This window comes from Hippopotamus amphibius, chromosome 13, assembly GCF_030028045.1.
Source record: "Hippopotamus amphibius kiboko isolate mHipAmp2 chromosome 13, mHipAmp2.hap2, whole genome shotgun sequence".
Classification (NCBI taxonomy): domain Eukaryota; kingdom Metazoa; phylum Chordata; class Mammalia; order Artiodactyla; family Hippopotamidae; genus Hippopotamus; species Hippopotamus amphibius.
In genome coordinates, this window is record NC_080198.1 from 31,171,534 (window position 1) to 31,194,076 (window position 22,543).

The 22,543-nt window shown below is 35.0% G+C and overlaps 1 protein-coding gene across 1 annotated transcript in view; it reads left to right on the plus strand.

Annotated features, from left to right (window-relative positions):
* Positions 1-22,543, plus strand: part of DNAH12 (dynein axonemal heavy chain 12) — a 194,244-nt gene that overhangs the window by 61,058 nt on the left and 110,643 nt on the right. The window contains exons 20-32 of the mRNA XM_057706474.1: positions 722-843; positions 938-1,220; positions 3,610-3,729; positions 4,011-4,167; positions 4,392-4,564; positions 8,208-8,360; positions 8,616-8,855; positions 9,511-9,756; positions 10,083-10,202; positions 15,359-15,468; positions 18,498-18,681; positions 18,814-18,954; positions 22,372-22,455. Of these exons, the coding sequence (XP_057562457.1) occupies positions 722-843; positions 938-1,220; positions 3,610-3,729; positions 4,011-4,167; positions 4,392-4,564; positions 8,208-8,360; positions 8,616-8,855; positions 9,511-9,756; positions 10,083-10,202; positions 15,359-15,468; positions 18,498-18,681; positions 18,814-18,954; positions 22,372-22,455 (2,133 nt within the window). The remainder of the gene's footprint in view (positions 1-721; positions 844-937; positions 1,221-3,609; positions 3,730-4,010; positions 4,168-4,391; positions 4,565-8,207; positions 8,361-8,615; positions 8,856-9,510; positions 9,757-10,082; positions 10,203-15,358; positions 15,469-18,497; positions 18,682-18,813; positions 18,955-22,371; positions 22,456-22,543) is intronic.

Below are 22,543 nucleotides of genomic sequence, written 5' to 3' on the forward strand. Positions count from 1 at the left end.
TGCGCCTAGAGCCCATGCTCCACAACAAGAGAAGCCACGGCAATGAGGAGCCCGCACGCTTCAACAAGGAGTAGCCCCCGTTCACCGCAACTAGAGAAAGCCCATGTGCAGCAATGAAGACCCAACGTAGCCAATAAATAAATTAATTAATTAAAAAAAGAATGCATTAAAATAAATAAATAGCAGTGTCAAAAATAATTGTTGGCTTTTGGGCCATATAAAAACTGGCAGCACAATGATATATATGTATCAAAGCATCAAGTTATATGTCTTAAATATATACAAATTTTATTTATCAATTATACCTCATAAAGCTGAAAAACAACAACAACAACAACAACAACAAAGAAACTGGTAGCAGACCAGATTTAGCTAATGGGATGTAGTTTGCCAACTCATACCATAGGTTGTTTATAGTTGACAGTTGTAAGGGTAAAAATTAAATCACACACTCACCTAGCAGACTCTTCCCACATCATTCAAAAGAATAGAGGAGAGATGAGAATATGTGACAATCATAATTTCTCATTTATAACTAGCATCTTTGGATAAGAATATTTATGATTTATTGAATTTTAATAGTTTTACATTATAAAAAATTTCCTGAAAATTTTCATGAACCTTTTGACACCTTAACATTTTTGACATATAAGTTAATGTTTAGGTCTTATCATTATTCTTGATATATAAGTGCTGACCTGAATGAATGGGTCTCTTTTAGGTTCTTGCTGCTACTTCTTTAACAGGATTACTGGAAAAACTGCAGAACTGCAATGAACTTTTGGAGAAAATTATGAAAGGCCTTAATGCATATCTTGAAAAAAAACGACTTTTCTTCCCTCGGTATGATGGATAATCAGTTGTGCTGTAATTGAAGTATTTTCTGATGTGTGATGAATTATAACTAAAGCTTTTGTATTTGCATGTTTTCCCCTAGTTTTTTCTTCTTATCTAATGATGAAATGTTAGAGATTTTGTCAGAGACCAAAGATCCACTTAGAGTTCAGCCTCATTTAAAAAAATGCTTTGAAGGCATCGCTAAATTGGAGTTCCTTCCCAATTTGGACATTAAAGCCATGTATAGCTCTGAAGGTGAGCGAGTAGAGCTGATTGCACTTATTTCCACGTCTGCAGCACGAGGTGCTGTGGAAAAGTGGCTCATTCAAGTAGAAGATTTGATGCTCCGGAGTATTCATGATGTGATCGCTGCGGCCAGGCTGGTGAGATTCCTAGGATTTAATGTATGTCCTATATTCTGTAAATGCTTTCTTTTAGGAGATTTTGAATGGGTACCAGTAAATGAACACTTAAAGGTCTTACTATTTTAAGCCATTTGTTATTTTATTTACTCTTTGTCCCTAACATTATTATTAAAATAATAATAGTAATAAGAACTGATAATAACATGTGACTAAGTGCTACAAAAGAAAGAAGGTGTTATGAGAAAGAATAATAAGGTGTATATGATTTAGGATGGGGGAGATGGGTTGCTAGTGATAGGCTCTCAGTAAAATTGATACTGAGACCCAAAGGATAAGTAGGAATTAACCAGATAAAGAGCAAATGGGAGAGCATCTAGGTATCCTGTGTAAAGGCTGTGAGATCAGAAAGAACCTCACATGTGGGTGTTCAAACACATGATCTAGTTTACTTATCGCTGTTTATACTCAAACAATTTCATAAAAACTCAAAATGAGATGGACAGACATTAAAGGAGAATCTATAATATTTGAGAGAAATATAACACGTAGGCACTACATGTACCTCACTTTTGCTAATTCAATTAACCTAATCTTGAATGATAAACTTCAGTATATTCCTTCCTTTAGGACCACAAATGAACAGTTGTGTAGTAAAAATGTCATTTTAAAAGGCTTTGCAAAAAAAAAAAAAGGCTTTCCAGGGCTTCCTAGGTGGTGCAGTGGTTAAGAATCTGCCTGCCAGTGCAGGGGACACGGGTTCGAGCCCTGCTCCAGGAAGATTCCCATATGCTGCGGAGCAACTAAGCCCGTGCGCCACAACTATTGAGCCCATGTGCTGCAACTACTGAAGCCCACGCTCCTAGAGCCTGTGGTCCGCAACAAGAGAAGCCACGGCAATGAGGAGTCCGCGCACCACACTGAAGAGTAGCCCCCACTCACTGCAACTGAAGAAAGCCTGCACACAGCAAAAAAAAAAAAAAAAAAAAAAACACACACAACCAATAAAATAGATAAATAAATAAAAAATAAAAATAAAAAAATAAAAAAAAGGCTTTGCAGCCTTATATCCAGCAACTTACTTTGTATGAGTGAGGAATCCTTTTTCCTTTACCAAGAGCCCTGTGAGAATCATTTTCTTGCAGTGGCTATTCTGTTCAGCTTCAATGTTCCAGCAGATAAATCTTGACTTTTTCTCTCCTTTTTCTGTTTATGATTCCAAACAAATTAAAACACATAAAAAAGAATTAACATTATCCATGAAAGTATTTCCTTAATCCATATAGAAATTTACCTTCTGTGCACCTAGCAATGGCTCATCCATTCTTCGAAACTCAGCCTTCTTTGAAACTTAGGTTAAATTGTCATTTGCATTTATTTATAAATATTGCTAATAAAATGAATTTTAATAATAAATATTTATATCCCTTTGTTTAATATTCTTATATCTAAGGTGGTGTCATTGTATTAAAAATATAATTTCCAGGGAATTCCCTGGCAGTCCAGTGGTTAGGACTCGGTGCTTTCACTGCTAAGGCCTGGGTTCAGTCCCTGGTCGGGGGACTAAGATCCTGCAAGCCGTGAAGTATGACCATAAATATATATATATATAAAAATATATATATTTTCCCAGTTAGTATCCACTTCATACTTTGTTCTGTTCTGCAGTTGTTTTGTTTTCAGTTTTTAGCTTGGATCTGCTATTATTTACTTTTGAAACAAGTTATTTTTTAAAAGACTACCCCCTCAATAATTCCATTCAAACGCATTTTGAACATAAAAATGTTAGAAGAAATGAAAGTATACTTTGAACTCAAAGGCATAGATTGTTCAGTTGTGTATAACTGAACAAATATATTATTGTTTACATTATATACTCTGTTTATACAACTTTTTAGAAAAGCTATGGATAAATAATACAAGGGTTCTAGCTACTACTAGGTTAGTTTTCTACTAGATGGCATAGTCTTCTTTTCAATTAAATCTTAGCATCAATATCCATAACCTAATAGACTAATTTATTTTTTAACTTTAATAAACCCTCATATTTCATTATAATAGAAGTAATATGTATTCTGTGTAGAAAATTGACAACTCCCCACAGCAAAGAAACATAAAAATCCTATGGAAAATAACTTCCAGAAGAATAGAAAATCAAATCCTCCTAAAGATAACTGATTATTAAATATTGGTGCTCATCTTTGCATTCTTTTATAAATAAACAAATACTTCAAAAATATAACTTGTAAAAAAATTCTCAGGTCTTTTAAATAGTCATCTAGAAATTTTCGTGACTGCATTCTAGCCTAAAAATGTACCAAATATTGCACTTTTTTACTGTGAAACATTAAGCTTTTTTTTCCTCCCTTTTGTAACCTTTTAAAGTTAGAAATGCATTTTAATTACTCAGGCTTATCCAGAATCTGCAAGAAGAGACTGGGTTCGGGAGTGGCCTGGCCAAGTTGTACTTTGTGTTTCTCAAATGTTCTGGACCTCTGAGACACAGGAAGTTATAGGTGGTGGGACAGAGGTAAATCATTATTTTAAATAACATTCTTTTCTACGTGCTATGTTTTTTTAGTTAGCTTATCTATTATTTGCAGAGGCAACCTTCCCCCCAATTTCTACATGCAGCATTAAAATTGTACAATTATTTAAAATCTTGTTTTTAATTTTGATTATGCTTAGACAAGTCACTCTATTAGAGAATTCATTTCTATATTAAGCTATATTATGATGTCAGAATTGCTTTGTTAAAGAGTAAATGTATAAAATATATGTTTTAGCTACTATAAAACATTTATTTTGTAGGGATTAAAGAAATACTATAAAGAACTTCAGAATCAACTAAATGATATTGTAGAGCTGGTAAGAGGAAAACTGTCGAAGCAGACCAGGATTACTCTGGGGGCTTTGGTTACTATTGATGTCCATGCTAGAGATGTGGTCATGGACATGATTGATATGGGTATGTGACTTTTTTTAATTTTAAAAGTATTGATAGCTTTTAGAAACAAGGACTTATAGTATATGTCTTTTTCTCTCTCAACAAAATTTATTTTATATGACCTTTTCTATAAGTTAGAAAACATGAATTATTTTAATATTTGCTGTTGTAAAAATGATAAAAACCTATTTTTTAAATTATTTCCATTCAGGATTATGTGTCTTGTTTTTCTTTACTGCTTTTAGGTGTCTCACATGATACAGATTTCCAGTGGCTTGCTCAGCTTCGATATTACTGGGAATATGACAATGCTCGAGTTCGTATCATTAATTGCAATGTAAAATATGCTTATGAATATCTTGGTAACTCACCTCGACTTGTCATTACTCCTCTAACTGATAGATGTTACAGAACATTGGTATGTATTTACATTATTTTAATTCACACATTAAAGATAACTTTTTGGTTAGGTTCATATTTTCTTGTCTAAATTTAATATGGCTATCCTCATTTTATTCTCTTATCTGTATAGTTGAATACAGCTATCCCTTCCTAATTCCAGATTCCCTTTGCGTGAAGTTATAATAGAGCTTTGGAAAACGGTATCAGTTTTTGCAGTGGAATTCTGGGAGAGATAACAAGAAGATGAAGTACATTTGGGCCTCAGAACTCCAAGTTAGTTTTGTTGAATAGGAGAGGGAGAGCTGAAGTGTAGGCAGGTGGTGCTGAGGGCTGTCCTTGTTGGGAAGCTATGGAAGATAAAGCCATGACTATAAAAACAAAAACAAAACAAAATAAAAACAAACAAAAACCCCCAAACCCTGGGAATTGGGTTGTCAGGTAAAATATAGGACTTTCAGGTAAATTTGAATTTCAAATAAACAATGAATAATTTGTTAGTAGAATATGTCCTAGTTATTACACGGGGCATACTTATACTAACAAATTATTCACTGTTTATCAGATTTTCAAATTTAATTGGGCATCCTGTATTTTTATTTGCTAAATCTGGCAACCCTACCTGGGAATTGAGAAGGCACATCAAGAAACACCAATCCACCTGTGCTGAGTAAGTAAATTAAAGTGTCTGAGTTCTCTGGAAGCAGAGATGAAATAGGGTTTATTGGACAAATGATTTTTCTTTTTTCTTTTTAAATTTATTTTTGGCTGCATTGGGTCTTCGTTGCTACGTGCCGGCTTTCTCGGCTTTCTCTAATTGTGGTGAGTGGGGGCTACTCTTCCTTGTGGTGTGCGTGGGCAAATGATTTTCTAGGGCGTGGTCTAAGTAAAAACCTGTAAGGAAATGAAGAAAGCAGGGGGGAAAGCTAAACAAAGTTGTGGTTTCAGCGGATGTATGGCCTTAGCCTGATCTCCTGGGGAGCTTTGGGCATGAATGGCATCACAGAGTTACTTCACTTTAAGGCAAAGCATTTTAGCTTTTCTTTCTTTTTTTCTTTATAAATTTACTTATTGATTTATTGGATTTATTTTTTTATTGGCTCTGTTGGGTCTTCGTTGCTGCACACGGGCTTTCTCTAGTTGCTGGGGTGGGGGGGGGGTGGTAGTGCCTGCTTTTCATTGTGGTACGTGGGCTCCTCATTGTGGTGGCTTCTCTTGCTGTGGAGCATGGACTCTAGGTGCATGGGCTTCTGTAGTTGTGGCACATGGGCTCAGTAGTTGTGGCACACGGGCTTAGTTGCTCCACAGCATGTGGTATCTTCCTGGGGCAGGGCTTGAACCCATGTCCCCTGCATTGGCAGGCAGATTCTTAACCACTGTGCCACCTCGGAAGTCCCATGGGTTTAGCTTTTCTATCCCTTTCTTGTCATTGTATGGTTTACTCCTGAGGATTGGGGGGGGGGGGGCGGGTGTGAGTAAACTTTCAGGTGTTTGTGGATGAGGGAGCTCCTATTAACTGAGGGCAAATCTCAGGAGAAAAGGACAGTTGTGAACTATTTGTAGGTGACACTCACAGCAACTGAAGGAATGGATGCAGTCACCAGTAAAGGAATCTGAGTAAGGTTCTAGTGCATCTATAATAAAATGTTTCACCAAATCCTCTTTCTAAGGAAGCTACTTGAGGGCCAGACCATGTCTGTCTTGTTCTCTACTCTAGTGATGGACAAGTACATAACTTAGTCCCTGAATATTTGTTGAGTAAATCAATCTCAAGCTTCTGTGTACTATCTCAGACCTCACTGAAATCAACTGTGAATATTTGTAAGGTGGACGCTAACAACTTTGAATTATAAAATCAAAATCACATTAAACTCTTGTATTCAACACTAAACATTGAAAAAAAGTTCTCCTATTATATTTACTATTCGTAATAAAGGGAACACATTTGTAACCATTTTTTGGGAAATTATAAAGAAGGGAGAGACTGAGGTTTCCAGCAATCAAGTTAATGGACATTAACAGCATAGCATTTGCTATAAATTTAAGATGGATAAAATATCATTGATATTGCCCTTATTTAATGAGCTCTCTCTATTTTAGTAAATGTAAAAATATTTAAGATTTTCATAGGTCTATTTATTATTTTTAAAAATACTTGATTTTTTTTTTAGAGCAGTTTTAGGTTCCCAGCAAAATTAAGCAGAAAGAACAGAGTTCCCATATACCCTCTGCCTCCCCATATGTATCAATACAATCTTGGTCCTTTAACACTATTTTATCTAAAAGAAGTTAAGTTTCACAAATTTTCATAGTGGTTTTCATGAAACAAACTTCATAGTTAGAGTTGACTATAATTTGTGTGCTTCTAAAAATTTCCAGCCATTGTTCTAGTCATTGTGGGGACCCAGAAAGAATTTGGATACTGCTGGTGTTACTCCTAAGGAGCTTAAAGATTGAGAGGGAAAAAATGTACATAATTAACTGTAGTGTAAGTGTTACTGAGCCAGGTTCATTTGCCTGACTTGGTGCAGTAAGCCAAATGCTGAAACTCTGAGGTTTGCAGTAGAGAAATTGTTTATTCACAAAGCAGCCAAGTAAGCAGACAGGAAAAGAACTCAAATTCTGTCTCCCTGAAGGTGAAGGGCTCAGGATATTTATGGGATAAAGCTGAGGTGTGGGGAGTGTGGGGAGATGTAATTGGAAACAAGAAAAAGGTGAGGCAATCATCGTTCTGTGCAAACACAACCAAGCCACAGGCTTTTTCATGGGAGGAAAACTCAGAAAGTAGCCAAGTTAGCATGCTCTGAGGGTGGAGTTTTTGGCCTCTGACATCAAAAGGTCACTGAGCGCACACTTGCCCATGCCCAGATGGAGGGTCGGTGGTCTTAACCGTCTTAATCAGCTCAAGCTTGATTTGACACAGCAGCCTCCAAATTTGTAATAAGCCACTGGGGCAAACATTCCAAAGCCCAGGCTACAGGATGCTTGGAGGATACGCCAGCTTTCATAATAACAATAAAAATGAGTCCAACCAGCAAAGGTGGGTCACAGTTTACCATTTGTCAATAGGTAGCTGATAACTACGCTGGGTTTCACAAGGTTGAAAGTGATACTACTGGTAAGAGATGTACAGGAACCGTGCTATGGGGATGGAGAAAATGAAGAACACACCAAGAGAGGAATGCAACAGCAAGGGTGAATCATAGACAAAATTATATAATAGGTCACCAGTTTATTTTCCCAGTGATGGGCCCCCATTTATGACCCTCACTTTTAGGTATTTTCCCTCTTTGCAGCCAGCCATCGAGATTGTCATCATTGAGCTCTACAACCATCTCCATAACCGCTTCTATTTAAACTTTTCTGACCAAATATTAACACTTCAAGGCTGGATTCTCTTTGTTTTTAAAGGCAAATAGGATACATATGAAGTATTAGAAGACAAGGAGATTTTGATACATTTTCACTTTTTTTAGATTCTTTAAGCAGCTTTTCCTTTGTGCAGCTAGAAAATTGAATTCTAAAAATTAACAATGTAATTGTATCACTGCCTCTCTGAAGCTACAAAGAAGACTAAATCGATTTTATAAGCAATAGGGTTTTTTGTTTTGTTTGTTTTCAGTTAAGCATGGATTTCTTTTCACATTTGTTTTTCTTTTCAGATAGGTGCCTTCTATTTAAACCTTGGAGGTGCTCCAGAAGGGCCAGCAGGCACAGGAAAAACTGAAACCACCAAGGACTTGGCGAAAGCTCTTGCTGTACAGTGTGTGGTATTCAACTGTTCAGATGGGCTAGATTATCTAGCAATGGGAAAGGTAAAGTTACATATTAAATGTTACCAATTTACAGCTAGGTCAAACTGGATAAACTGAAGCAAACTCATGTTTAAAACACTGAATGTGGTTTAAGTATTTATTACTTGAACCTTTTTCTTAAGGGGTAAAGACATTGTTTTTATCCTTGGGGCTTTTATTAACCTTAACTTTCAATTTTGACTTAAAAGTTAAATATTTGTTTTAACAAATGATGCCCTTTCCTAAGAAAATCATCTCCGTTTTTCATGTCCTTAGTTTTTTAAAGGATTGGCTTCTTCTGGTGCTTGGGCTTGCTTTGATGAATTTAATCGAATTGAGTTGGAAGTGCTGTCAGTGGTAGCTCAACAGATCCTTTGCATTCAGAGAGCCATTCAACAGAAGCTGGAAGTGTTTATTTTTGAAGGGACAGAACTTAAGCTCAATCCAAACTGTTTTGTAGCTATTACTATGAATCCTGGCTATGCGGGACGTTCTGAATTACCGGATAATCTTAAGGTAATATTTTTTTAAAGAGTGTAAATTTGGTAATCAAAAGTAACAGCATAATCTACTCAAAGTGGTATAATTTTCTCACATGTGTTTGTAATCTCCCTTTTACCTTTTCCATTTGCTATAAGGTAAACCTCTAAAAACTTTTTAAAATATCTAAAAAAAATTAGAGTATATAAAACTGTTAAAGTGCTACTGAAAAATTACAGAGTTAATGAACAGGTGCTGCATTAGTGGAATAAACTTGAATATCAACACATTATCTTTGGGTGCTTATGCTCAGCTTTAAAAATGGTTTCCTTAGCAGATACAGAGAATGGACTGGAGAACTCGAGGTATGGGAGGGGGCGGGGGGTGAAGGGGAAACTGAGAAGAAGCGAGAGAGTAGCACAGACATATATATACTACCAACTGTAAAATAGTCAGTGGGAAGTTGTTGTATAACAAAGGGAGTCCAACTCGAGGATGGAAGATGCCTTAGAGGACTGGGGCAGGGAGGGTGGGGGGGACTCGAGGTGGGGGGCGTCAAGGAAGGGAGGGAATACGGGGATATGTGTATAAAAACAGTTGATTGAACCTGGTGTACCCCCCCAAAAAAAAAATTTAAAAAAAAATGGTTTCCTTTATGTAAATAATAAATTTTATTTATTATATACTTCAGGTTCTTTTTAGAACAGTGGCTATGATGGTACCAAACTATGCCCTCATAGCAGAAATCTCTCTCTACTCCTATGGATTTTTGAAAGCAAAACCTCTGTCTGTGAAGATAGTAATGACCTATAGGCTCTGCTCAGAGCAGCTCTCATCGCAATTTCATTATGACTATGGGATGCGAGCAGTAAAAGCAGTTTTAGTGGCTGCTGGAAACCTAAAACTAAAATTTCCAAATGAAAATGAAGATATACTTGTAAGTATTAAATATATACATTGTGAAAATTTCTGTAGAAAGGTAATCTTTTCAGCAAGGTTGATCATGAACTATAGATAGGCAGATAAGAGAGTTGTTGCTTTGCACCTTTTTACATGGGGTTGAAATGATGGTTTTGAGGTTCTGTTTTTCATTATACTTTATATGAATCCAAAGACCTTTAGGTTTGATAAGTGTAATATTGGCTTTTTAGCATGGTGATTCCATGGAACAATGTAAAAGAAACTTTGACATTGGTGGGGTGCGGGCGAAAGGAGGGCAAATACTGGCAACTAACTTATGTTGCACTTTTTGGATGGTTTTAGCTTCTTCGATCAATTAAAGATGTAAATGAACCAAAGTTTTTATCACATGATATACCCTTATTTAATGGAATAACTAGTGACTTATTTCCTGGTGTTAAACTTCCTGAAGCTGACTATCATGTAAGTAAACCTGTGAGAATGACTTGTTCTGCAAATAAATTCATCTGGTGACTCAGTAGTTTTCCAAGTTTTATTAAATGAGTGAATTATTCTGTTTGGAGGATAAACCCCTATTTTGGCCACTTTAATGAGGAAGAGTAAATTTTAGTACCTTATGTTATATGATATCAGGGTTAACAGGATTCAAGTCAAAGATAACATTTATTGTAAGAGAATACATATTTTATTTCCTATCTTGTGATTTATAATATTTACTACTAGGTATATTATAATACTATTATATACTTCTGCAGGTAGAAAAGATGATACACTGAAAGTGGTAAAACATCCTATAGTTAACTTAAGGATTTATTTCTCAAATTTAAGTAGTATGCCTTCTTTTTTTAATAGAGGAACAAACTGTGTGCATTTCCAATTTAATTTAAATTATAGACTTTATAATGAGGCATACATTAGAAAAAGTGCTTGCTGTTTATAGATGTATATAATGTAAAATCAAAATAAATTTAAAAATTAATTACAGAAAACAATCTTAATGAGATAGAAGATGATGTGTAGCTGAAGCTAAATTGTTACTTTGGCAATTTCTGTGATAAAATGTGCAGTGAAGATTCTTCTGAGTTCAGCATGCATAAATTACCTTTTACCATGTGGTGATTCCATTCTTCTACCCCTTCTCTCTATTGATACTACTGTAAAATCTTTTTTCTTTGAGCTGTTATATAATTAAGGCATCACTTGGCTTAAAGGTATCATTTATTTTTTAGCCTTTTTTAAAAGTATTATTATTTTTTTAAATGAAGTTGATTTACAATATTGTGTTAGTTCCAGGTGTACAGCAAAGTGATTCAGTTATATATATATATATTTTTCAGATTATTTTCCATTATAGGTTATTACAAGATATTGAATATAGTTCCCTGTGTTATACAGTAAATCCTCATTGCTTATCTATTTTATGTACAGAAGTTTGTATCTGTTAATCACAAACTCCTAATTTATCCCTTTCCCCTCTGATAACCATAAATTTGTTTTCTGTGTCTGAGTTTATTTCTGTTTTGTATATACATTCATTTGTATTATTTTTTGATTACACATGTAAGTGGTATCATATAATATTTGTCTTTCTCTGTCTGATTTACTTCACTTAGTGTGATATTCTCTAGGTCCATCCATGTTGCTGCAAATGTTAGCCTTCTTTTTTTTTTTTTTTTTTTTTAATCTTCAAATTCAAATACTGCTATACATCCTATGGCAGGATCAGAATAAGGTGATTCTAGACTGTTTTCTAATACCAACAACTAATTCTCTGATTCTCTAGACACCAACTAGGTTTTCAAAAACTCAATTCAATTCTGACACTAAGTGCCTAGATTTAGTATCAGTCCTACAAGACTGCCCATCACTTCATACAGAAGTCTCAAGTCCTGGGCCACCTGTACTTCTGACTGACTGGCTATAAATCAGGGTTTGATAATTTGCTAGAACAGCCCACAGAACACAGGAACACAATTTACTTATGTTTACCAGTTATTTATAAAGGATACAACTCAGGAACAACCAAATGGAAGTAATGTTAGAGTGAGGTATGGGCAGGTGGCAGTGTGGAACTTCCATGCCCTTTCAGGGTGAGTCACCCTCCCTGTACCTTGATATGTTCACCAAACCAGAAGTGCTTGAATCTCATTGTTCAAGAATTTTTATAGAGCTCAATCATCAGCCCCTTCTTCCCCCAAATTTGGTAGGGCTGAAAGTTCCAACCCTCTAATCACTGTTTCTTTTTGGTGACGAGCCCAATCCTGAAGCTGTCTAGGTCCCCACACCAAGTCACCTCATTAGCATAAAACTCAGATGATTGGAAAGGGCTCTTTATGAATAACAAAAGATACTCTTATCACTCAGAAAATTCCAAGAGTTTTAGGAGCTCTGTACCAGGAACTGGGGACAAAGACTCTATATATTTTAGTATTATATCACAGGTGATTATCAAGATGATTCAAGATATGCTAATATGATTTTTTTAAATCAAAATGAAAGTATAAAATTTTTATGTCCTCTTGGAGTACTCTTGTACTCCCATGATTATAGCAGATAGATTCACGAATTCATAGAATCCAGTTTGAGAAACACTACTAGGAGTCAGTGCTGGGGGGTCAGTGGCTAAGCAACTGTGACGCCTGCAGCTGAGCTGCAGGGGAGCCAGGGTCATAGAAAAAATAAAAAGTACTACAGGCATACCTCATTTTATAGTGCTTTGCAGATGCTATTTTTTTTTTTACAAATTGAAGGTTTTTGGCAACCCTGTATCAAGCAAGTCTATTGGCACCATTTTCCCAGCATTTGCTCACTTCTTATCTCTGTGTCACATTTTGGTAATTCTTGAAATTTTCAAAAATTTTTTATTATTAATATATTTGTTATAGTGATCTGTGATTAGTGGTCTCTGATGTTACAGCTATGACTCACTGAAGGCTCAGATGATGGTTAGCCTTTTTTAGCAAAAAAGTATTTTTAATTAAGGTATGTGCATTGTTTTTTAGACATAATGCTATTGCACACTTAATAGACTACAGGATAGTGTAACCATAACTTTTACATACACTGGGAAACCAAAAACTTTGTGTGACTCACATTACCGAGATATTTATTTCGGTGATCTGGAACCGAATCCACAATATTTCTGAGGTATGCCTGTGTTAACCATCCCATCTTGCTTTTTAATATATACTATATTACTTTGTTTTTTCATTTACTGACTTCTTTTGGGTTTCAGGTAATGTTTATCACTCCATTAATCTTCTCTGTTGGCTTTTTAGTTTTACCTCAGTGGTCACTCACAGATTGCAATATACATCCTCGATTTATTACAGTTTACCTTGAGTTTGTATTCTAAACCATTTCAGACATAAGAGCTTTAAATAGTATAATTCCATTATCCTCTCATCTCTGCCCATTGTACTGTTGTTGTCTCGTATTTTACTTCTACATATGTTATAAACTCCACAATACATAGTTATTTTTTGCTTTAGGTATTAGTATTTGGGGAAAAAAAAGTCCTTTATATTTACCCTTTCTAGTGTATTTTAATTCCTTCCAGCAGATATGTGCTTTAAATTGGAATCTTTTCCCTTCAACATAAGGAACTTCCTTCAGTATTTCTTGTGTACATGTTGAGTCTTCTGGCAACAAATTCTCTCAGTTTTTGTTTTGAAATATCTTTATTTAGACTTCATTTTTTTGAAGAATATTTTCACTAGGTATTGAGATCTAGATTGGCAAAAGTCTGTCCCCACCTCCCCTACCCCCCATCATTTTAAAGATGTTATTCCATTAATTTGTGGCTTTCATTGTTATACTTATGAGTCAGGAATTTTTCTTATTTATATTTCCCTGAATGTAATGTGCTTTTCCCCTCTGGTAGTTTTAAATATTTTCTTTCTTTTCTTGCTTGACTATGTGCCTAGTGTTGTTTGTTTTGTACTTATCCTGCTTGGGATTTGCTGCACTTCTTGAATCTGTGTATTGCTATCTTTCTCTAGAAAATTCTCAGTAATTATCTTTTAAAAAAGTTCCTCTACCCTATTTTCTCTCCCCTGTTCTTCTGGGGCTCTAGTTACATGTATGTATGTTAGACCATTTTATGTCATCTCACATGTCTCTTATGCTCTGTTTGGGGGTTTATTATTTTTATTATCTGGGCTTTAGTTTGGTTACTTTTATTGACCTGTCTTTAAGATGAATGATCCTTTCCTTGGCTTTGTTCAGTCTGCTGATAAGCCTATCCAATGAATTCTTTTCTTTTTTCTTTTATCTGTACCATGCGGCCTGTGGGATCTTAGTTCCCTGACCAGGGATTGAACCCTTGCCCCCTGCAATGGAAGCACAGAGTTTTAACCACTGGACTGCCAGGGAAGTCCCTATCCAATGAATTCTTAATTTCACATATTTTATTTTCTTCAGTTTTAGTGTATCCAATTGGTTTTATTAAGAGATCTCATTTCTTTGCTTAAATTCTTCATTTTTCATCTACTTTTTGTCATATTGTCTATTTTCTTTTATACATTTATAAAAGTTATTTTAATGTTTGTCTGCTAATTATCACATCTGGGTCATCTGTGATTTTGTTTTATTTACTTTTTTTTCCCCTTACTGATCATCAGCTATTTTTTCTTATGATTTGCATTAAAAATAGTGTAGAAAGTAGTTGTAGAGGCTGAACTGGTGGTTTTTCTGCAGGAAAATAATTTGTTTTTCCTTTGTCAGATAGCTAGATTGAGCTGTTGATCAATTCAATCAGGAGTTGACTTAAGCCAGAGGTTTTTTGCAGAATTATTGAGCTTTAGTTTACTCTGGTTTCAAATGTCTTTAGAGTGAGAATTGTCATATTGTATGATAGGGCCCTTCCTCTAGGAGCATTTTGGGATATAAGCATCCGAAGACTAAGAATATCTCTACGTGCCTTTCTAGCTAAGCCTTTGATTTCTTGTGTCATTTCACACTCAGCAAAAGCATAGGTAGTGGAAAAACCAACTTTGCATATGAGGCTCCTCCAGATTTAAATATATCACATAAGCCCACCTGACCATTAAAATATCTGTTGTTTTCTCCTTAGTTAAGCAAAGTCCCTCTGCTTATAGTAGGCTCAATCAATCCAATGCCCACCTATGTCTATACTTGCTCCCAGAGGCAAAATTAGCTGTTGATCTGTGTTCACCTAGGAAAGGCTCATCCCTTTCTGCAATTTAGTTCCTTTAGACTTATTTGTATCCGAAGTGCTCCTGTATCTTTAAAATTTTTGTAATTTTGGTAACCTCTGTTTATTTCTGTTTACTATAGTGTGAAGGATTGTTTGGCATGTCCTTTTATATTCTAACCAAAAGTGAAATTCTGGAAAAACTATTAAGAGGAGTTTTCATGTAGCGTACACCCAATCCTGTGCTGCCATAATCATGGACAACTTGTAATGGGGAATGCTAGTATTTTTAAACTATTTTAATTCTATTTGTTCCTCCTTTTAATTAAAAAATAGTTTCAAGAAATTATAAATATAAGAAGATACAATTTTCTTATTTCTAAATGAAAAGTTATGTTTATAAGACATGAATGACATGATTTATAATACCATTTTGTAGAAATGCATTTTTCTTTTATTTTAGGAATTTTTGGAATGTGCTCATGAAGCCTGCAAAGTGCATAATCTTCAGCCTGTTAAATTTTTTCTTGAAAAAATGATTCAGACATATGAGATGATGATCGTTAGACATGGGTAAGATTATAGATTATAGATAGTCTGCCATAGTTAGATGTAATTTTTTAAGTTAAACTATTAAAACAACTAAAATTTGTGAACCAAAAGACTCAGCAAACTTTGTATGCTACATAGGCTAGGGAGTTAACACCTCCTCTCCACCCCCAATCTCCATTCCAGTAGCTTAAAAACAAAGGTTTATTCCTTGGTCATGCTACTTGTCCAAAAAGGATTGATAAGGAGTGCTTATTCAGTGATGTAGCACTAATGACTACCACAGGTTTCCCTTTTGACCATCAAATATGTTATTTGCTGTACTTCATGTACATAAAATGCACTTTTCCTTTCCCAGGGAGACAACCTAAAAGTTCTGATCAATCAATGAACCAGCCTCAAAGTTTAGGATCTCTAGGTAATGCATGGTAGTTTGTGTATCACATTTGGAAGCTGTTCTTTTTGCTCCAGAGACCTAAAACTTTCTAGACAAGTTATCTGCCCTGCATACATCCAGCATTATAATAATGGGTTTACCAGACAGAATTATCAGAGCAAATACTCCCATTCAGAATAGGAAACAAAGCCAACACTTGTCAGTAGCAGTACTGAAACCCAACTGGGCATGTGGGACCTCAACTCCAGAGATAGATTGTGAAGCTACTGGAGTTTAAACTTCAGGACTTCTTATTTGTAGAGGCCCCTCCAGAGAGTCATAACCGTATTATATATATAATTTATTATATAGAGTGTCATTAAAGTGGCTGTGGACATTTTGTATTTATAATTACATATGTATTTCTTTCCTTAGAGAGCCTCCTCCACCAATTGTATAAACTGAAATCCCTGTAAATCCCAGATCTATTTCTGCTCGATTTTGCTCCCCGGGAGGGGCTTTCCAGTAACCTCGCCTCTGTGGACTTTGGTTCAACCTTTTGAGATGTCTTTCCCTCTCCCTTTTCTTCCCTGGTTACATGTGAGGTAACAATAGAGAAAATATCCTTGGGAGCTGAGAAATGTTTTAAGGCCACTTACTGCCTATAGAAAATTGAAGTCTCAAAGGTCATGATTTTTTTTAAAGACAGAATTAAAAAAAAAACTTTGTATTATATAAAATTTCAATCATACATAAAAATAAAGGGAATTAGTACAGTCAACCCTCATGCATTTAGTACCTAAGAGTCTTCTTTACATCTTACACATTCACATATGTTTTAGCCTAGACTCATGGTTTCTTTGTCAGTAAACTCTTTCAAAAACTTAATGTTTTTTTTCATTTGATTCCAGGTAGTTCCATGTGCCAGTAGCTGCAGCTATAGTCCTTATTAAGTCATGCCTTTCTAAACTTTCTTTTTTCTTTAATTAATTAATTTATTTATTTTATTGGTTGTGTTGGGTCTTTTTTGCTGTGTGCGGGCTTTCTTTTAGTTGCGGTGAGTGGGGGCTACTCTTTGTTGTGGCGCATGGGTTCCTCATTGCCGTGGCTTCTCTTGTTGCGGAGCACGGGCTCTAGGTGCGTGGGCTTCAGTAGTTGCAGCACATGGGCTCAATAGTTGTGGCTCACGGGCTCTAAAGCACAGGCTCAATAGTTGTGGTGCATGGGCTTAGTTGCTCCGTGGCATGTGGGAATCTTCCTGGATCAGGGCTCGAACCCATGTCCCCTGCATTGGCAGGTGGATTCTTAACCATTGCGCCACCCAGGAAGCCCTAAAATTTCTTATAGTATCCTTGAACCTATTAGGCTTAGGTGAGAGGGCCACACCCTTAATCTATTTTCCCTAAATTATTTCACCATCTTGAAATGATTACCGGGAACCATATTAATCTTTCATAGGTTTTAATAAAGTGGTACAATGGCCCTACTCTTGATTTGATCCTTGATACTAGGCTGAGTTGATCTTTGTCGTTCAAAGATTTTCTCAATTTACCTTTTCCCATTGCAGATGAGAAGAAACTACCTCATTCAATTACTCAAGTTCCTGAACTTCTCAACTCCCTCTACTTTCATTCCTGCTTGCAAATTGGCCATATTTCCTAAGCGCATTTCTTTTTGTAGTTCCTTGTTAAATGCAGCTTTCAGCTGTCAATATATACTAATAATATTCTGTTCACTATCCTTTTCCCCCAAACTACAATTTCATTAGATATCTATCTTCCAGGTTATCTCAAGGGATAAATTTACCAAATGTTTCATCATAGCATAACATTATGTGCCAATCCTTTAGCCTCTGGTAACTGTTAATTTGCCACTCACAACCTAGCCTCTAAGCCAGTGCCACTTACTTTAATCTTTCTTATTATAGCAAGAATATCTTTTGCCCTTCTAGGTACCAATTTCTATCAGTAAGGATGGGCTAGGTTATCCCATAGAAACAATCAGCACCCAAATCTCAGTGACATAGTAACAAGGGTATTTCTCATTCTCACTGTTTCCGTTATAGTTTAGCAGAGAGGTTCTGCTCATCACAATCACTCAGGTTGCAGGCCGTTGGAGCGGCCACCACCTCAACATCGCGGGTCACAGCTGTGCGAGAGGGAAAAGAGAGCTCTGTAAGGCCCCTAAGTGGCAACTCTCTATCCCCTACACAGTAGCACCCATCATTTCCATTTATTACTCCTTAGTCACCTAGTATTCCCACAAGACAGTGAGGAATCCTGCTATGTGCCCAGAGAGAGGAGGTTCAGAAATATTTGGCAAAGAGCACTATAGCAAATGAAATCCTGAGGAAAAGTGGATCCTCTCCATTCCTCTGCTTAGGAAACTCCAAGTCATTAAAAAATTTTTTTTGAATATGCATTTGTTAAGTTTCCAATTTCATTTGGAAATTTTTCATTCTCTTTTGTAGGTAATGGTATTAATGTCAAGAATTTGATTTAGAGATCAATCAGTTAAGAAGTTAAATGTATTTCCCTCATATCTGAGAAAAATTAATTTTAAAAATTGTATGTAGTAATTATCATAGGGTAAAATTTAATATACCAATGTATAGGCAAATAATTTAATTTACCATTATTTTTTAGGATCTTGTGTAATGACTTCTTTTCCTTAACAGTTTTATGTTAGTAGGAGAGCCTTTTGCTGCTAAAACAAAAGTTCTGCATATGCTGGCTGATACTCTAACTCTTATGAATGAACGTGGCTATGGAGAGGAAGAAAAGGTCATTTATAGGACTGTAAACCCCAAATCTATTACCATGGGCCAACTTTTTGGACAATTTGACCCAGTGTCCCATGAGGTAATCTACAGCATAAACATTCTCTATTCTCACTGACAATGCACATTAAGCCAAGAAATTTGAAATGTTTTTGTATTATCACTTTATAGATTTTAAAGGTTGCTTTCCAATACTTCCTTTTTACCTCCTCAGTGGACAGATGGTATTGTGGCTAACACATTTAGAGAATTTGCTTTATCAGAAACACCTGACCGGAAGTGGGTTGTATTTGATGGTCCCATTGACACTTTGTGGATAGAGAGCATGAACACGGTATTGGATGATAATAAAAAGGTAAATCATCATGATTGAAAGCAAAGCAGATGCACAATATGAAGATACTTAACACTACTGAACTGTAAACTTGAAAATGGTTAATATGGTAAATTTATGTTTTGTTTTGTTTTGTTTTGTTTTTACCACAATTAAAAAAAGCAAAGCAAATGCAGACATGCTTAAGCAATGTTATATGTTCAACAACTAATCATCTCAGACTATGTACTTGAAATGAAGGATGCAACAAATTGAATAAGTTTATAAATTATCTTTTCAATGAAAACTATGGTGGTAAATTCTTTGCTTAATTTTTTAATTAGAATACAAGAATATTAAAACTAATGCATTAACAGGAAGGCAAAGTCATGTAATGGGTGATAATAAGTTAAGTGACTACAGTCTTAGGGTTTCTTATAGAACTTTAATATTTTAGAAGAAAATAAAAAGTCCTTATTCTTTTTTGAAAACATTGACTGCTTGCATGCTTATATGTGGTGTATTACCTATGAGATATACAAAAAAACAAGAAAATGGAAGTCTTCTGCTATTTATTTTAATTGAGAGAGAACATATGTAAAGTGTAAAATGTGCACTAACTTAAAGTTTAGATTCTGTGGTTTTTTTTTAAATATGTGTACACTCACGTAACCATCACCTATTAAATAAAAAATGTATAAAATGTATTGCTCCCTACAAAGTTCACTCACGTCCCTACCCAATCAGTACACCCTCCCCAAGGGGCAATCACTATTCTGACTTCTACTGTGATAAACTAACTTTGCCAAATCTTGAACTTAATGTAAATAGAATCATACTCTTTAGTGTTTTCTTTCTTTTGGTCAATATAGTAATCTGTGATAGTTATATTATAAATTCATTTTATTTATTATTCTTTTTGTGTCTGCATTAGTATTCTACTGTATTAGTATATCACAATTTATTTTTATATTATGTGATATAATATATCACAAATTATTTTATATGAAATAATTATACTACTAAATAAGCAAACTAATTTAATTAACATTCAAACATATGCTCCATTACTTTATCATAGCTGGTTAGTCATTTGTTCATATTCTTTTTTTCATTGAGTCAATCATATTAAATGAACTAAGGGGGAAAGTAAATAGATGAGAAGTAGTGATGATTCAGAAGAGAGGGGCTAATCAGTCCAGTGAAGTCTAAGGATTCAGAGCCAGATGGAATGATTGTTTCATATTGGATGAGAGGGAGGCAGGAAAGGTAAAAGTATGGCTTTGATAGTGGAAATTTGAAGGCAAATCCTTTTGATGAATTATTTTTTCTTTGTACAGTTGTAGGCGGTGGTTTTTTGTATACTCGAGGAGAAAGGGGAAGATTTAAATTACCCATCATGGAAAATGGGAAAGAGCTGCCTAGGAAAACATAGAAGCATATCTGAGTGTTATGGAGAACCTGATGGAATTGAAGACCATGAGTTATATATTGTAGTGTCAAGGTCTGCCTTTGTGAGATTTTCTCTGCTAGTCTAAGCACCTTGGATGTGGGTGTAGATAATGTCGCTAGACTGGAAATACAGAAAGACTTTAAAGATATTGGCATGAGAATGACAGAAGTTCTGGACCATAGAGCAGAAGCTACCTAAAAAACAGAAGTAAAAACAACAGGGATATGAAAATCTCTATGAAAATGAAGAGCAAATATAGTAGGAGTCAATGAGTGAGAGAGCTGGATGGATAGGAGGCTAAGATCAGAGACTTGGATGCTTGAATTTAGTATTTCAGAATTGTGTAGTGTTCCAGGAGAGAAGGTCCCAGGTATATAAAATGGATGGCTGGAATGGAGTAGGCAGAAGTAAGTGAGGACAAGGTAGTTAGATACCCGGGGGCTGCTGTACTGAGATATTTCCCCTTATGAACACTGGATCAGGCCAGATTTATAGTAGAGAGAAAGAGGTTGAGCCAACTGCCAAAGGCTTTAGCCAAGCAGGGGTTGTCAAAGGAGCAAGGGCTATACTAGAGGGTGGAATAGAAGTAGTTGGGAAATAGCATGAAGGAGTGAGGAGAATGTTGACTCCCCCTCCCAAATTTGTAGCATGTTTTCTGAAATAACCTGGTAGAAGCTTAGAAGTATTCTAGACAAGCATTGTCCAATAGGACTTTCTGTAGTGATGGAAATATTTGCACTGTCCAATAAGATAGCCACTAGTCACATGAGGCTATTGAGCATTTAAAATGTGCTAAGTGCAATAGAAGAACTGAATTTTAAATTTTATCTAATTTCAACTAATTAAGATTAAATATAAATAGCCACACATGATTATTACTGACTATCTTATTGGACAAGTCAGCACTAGAACATTCATTCATTTTAGAGAAAAGAAACAGATCCAGGAATGTTAAATGCTGCATTGTTGACCAACTAGATAGAGGCAAAATTGGGATTAATTATTGTAGAATCAGAGAAGAAAAACTGAAAAATAAATATAGAGGAAGAATTTTAAAGACAACAATGAAATTAATTTGGGGTATCAACAGCTTATAATTACTACCAACATTATTAAAAGTTGATAATTCCAAAGGTGGAGGCCAAGGAGACTGAGAAGATAGGATGGCTTTAATAATAATGGACAAGGTAGGAATTTGGCAGAAAAGACACAGTTGATAAATTCAGTTTTTCACATATTTGATTAAAGAGGAATGTTTTAGATTAAAAGAGACCAAGAGGACATGGCAAACCCAATGCATAGTCCTTGATTAAATTTTGGTTTGAATAAATCAATTGAAAAGACATTTCTGGTACAACTGAGAATATTTGAGTATTGGCTGAGTATTAGATGATATTAAGGAATTATTGGTAATTTTGTTAGATGTGATAATGTTATTGTGGTTACATATAAAAGTTCTTATTTTTAAAGATGAATATTGACATATTTGGGTGTGAAATGCCATGATATCTGTAATGATCTTTAAAATACTTTTTAAGAAAAAGAAATATGGTAAATGTTAACACCGGTTAAATCTAGGAGATAGGTATGCGAGTGTTTATAGTATTCTCTATTTTTTCTATTTCTCTTTTTTTTATTCATAAAAAGGTCTTATGACAACTTTATAAAGTCAGGAGTATTTCATGTAATTTTTTAATAACAAAAACTGACATTTGTATAGGATTGTATAGTTTTTCCAATGTATCACGTAGTTTCCCTCTCCCCTAATTCTATGAGAGAAAAATTATCCCTTTTTATAGATGAAGAGACTGAGACTTAGAGATATTATATATTTGCTTACCAAGGAAGTAATTGACAGAACTAGACCTAGAATTAAAATTTTTCTGGCTTCCATTTTTGTATTTATTCCGTTATATCATAGAAAATACTTTAATAAATAGAATAAATTTTTATCTGAGAAGTTTGAGATTTTTTAAAATAAGCATTTGAAAAATTATTGCCTTCAGCTTTGCCTTATGAGTGGAGAAATCATTCAAATGTCCCCTCAAATGAGCCTCATCTTTGAAGCGATGGACCTTTCCCAGGCCTCAGTAAGTTCATAATTTAATGTAATGGTAGTTTGTTTATTTATTCATTTCTTCACTTAGTATTTTTAATTATGCATCAGAGAGCAAGTTA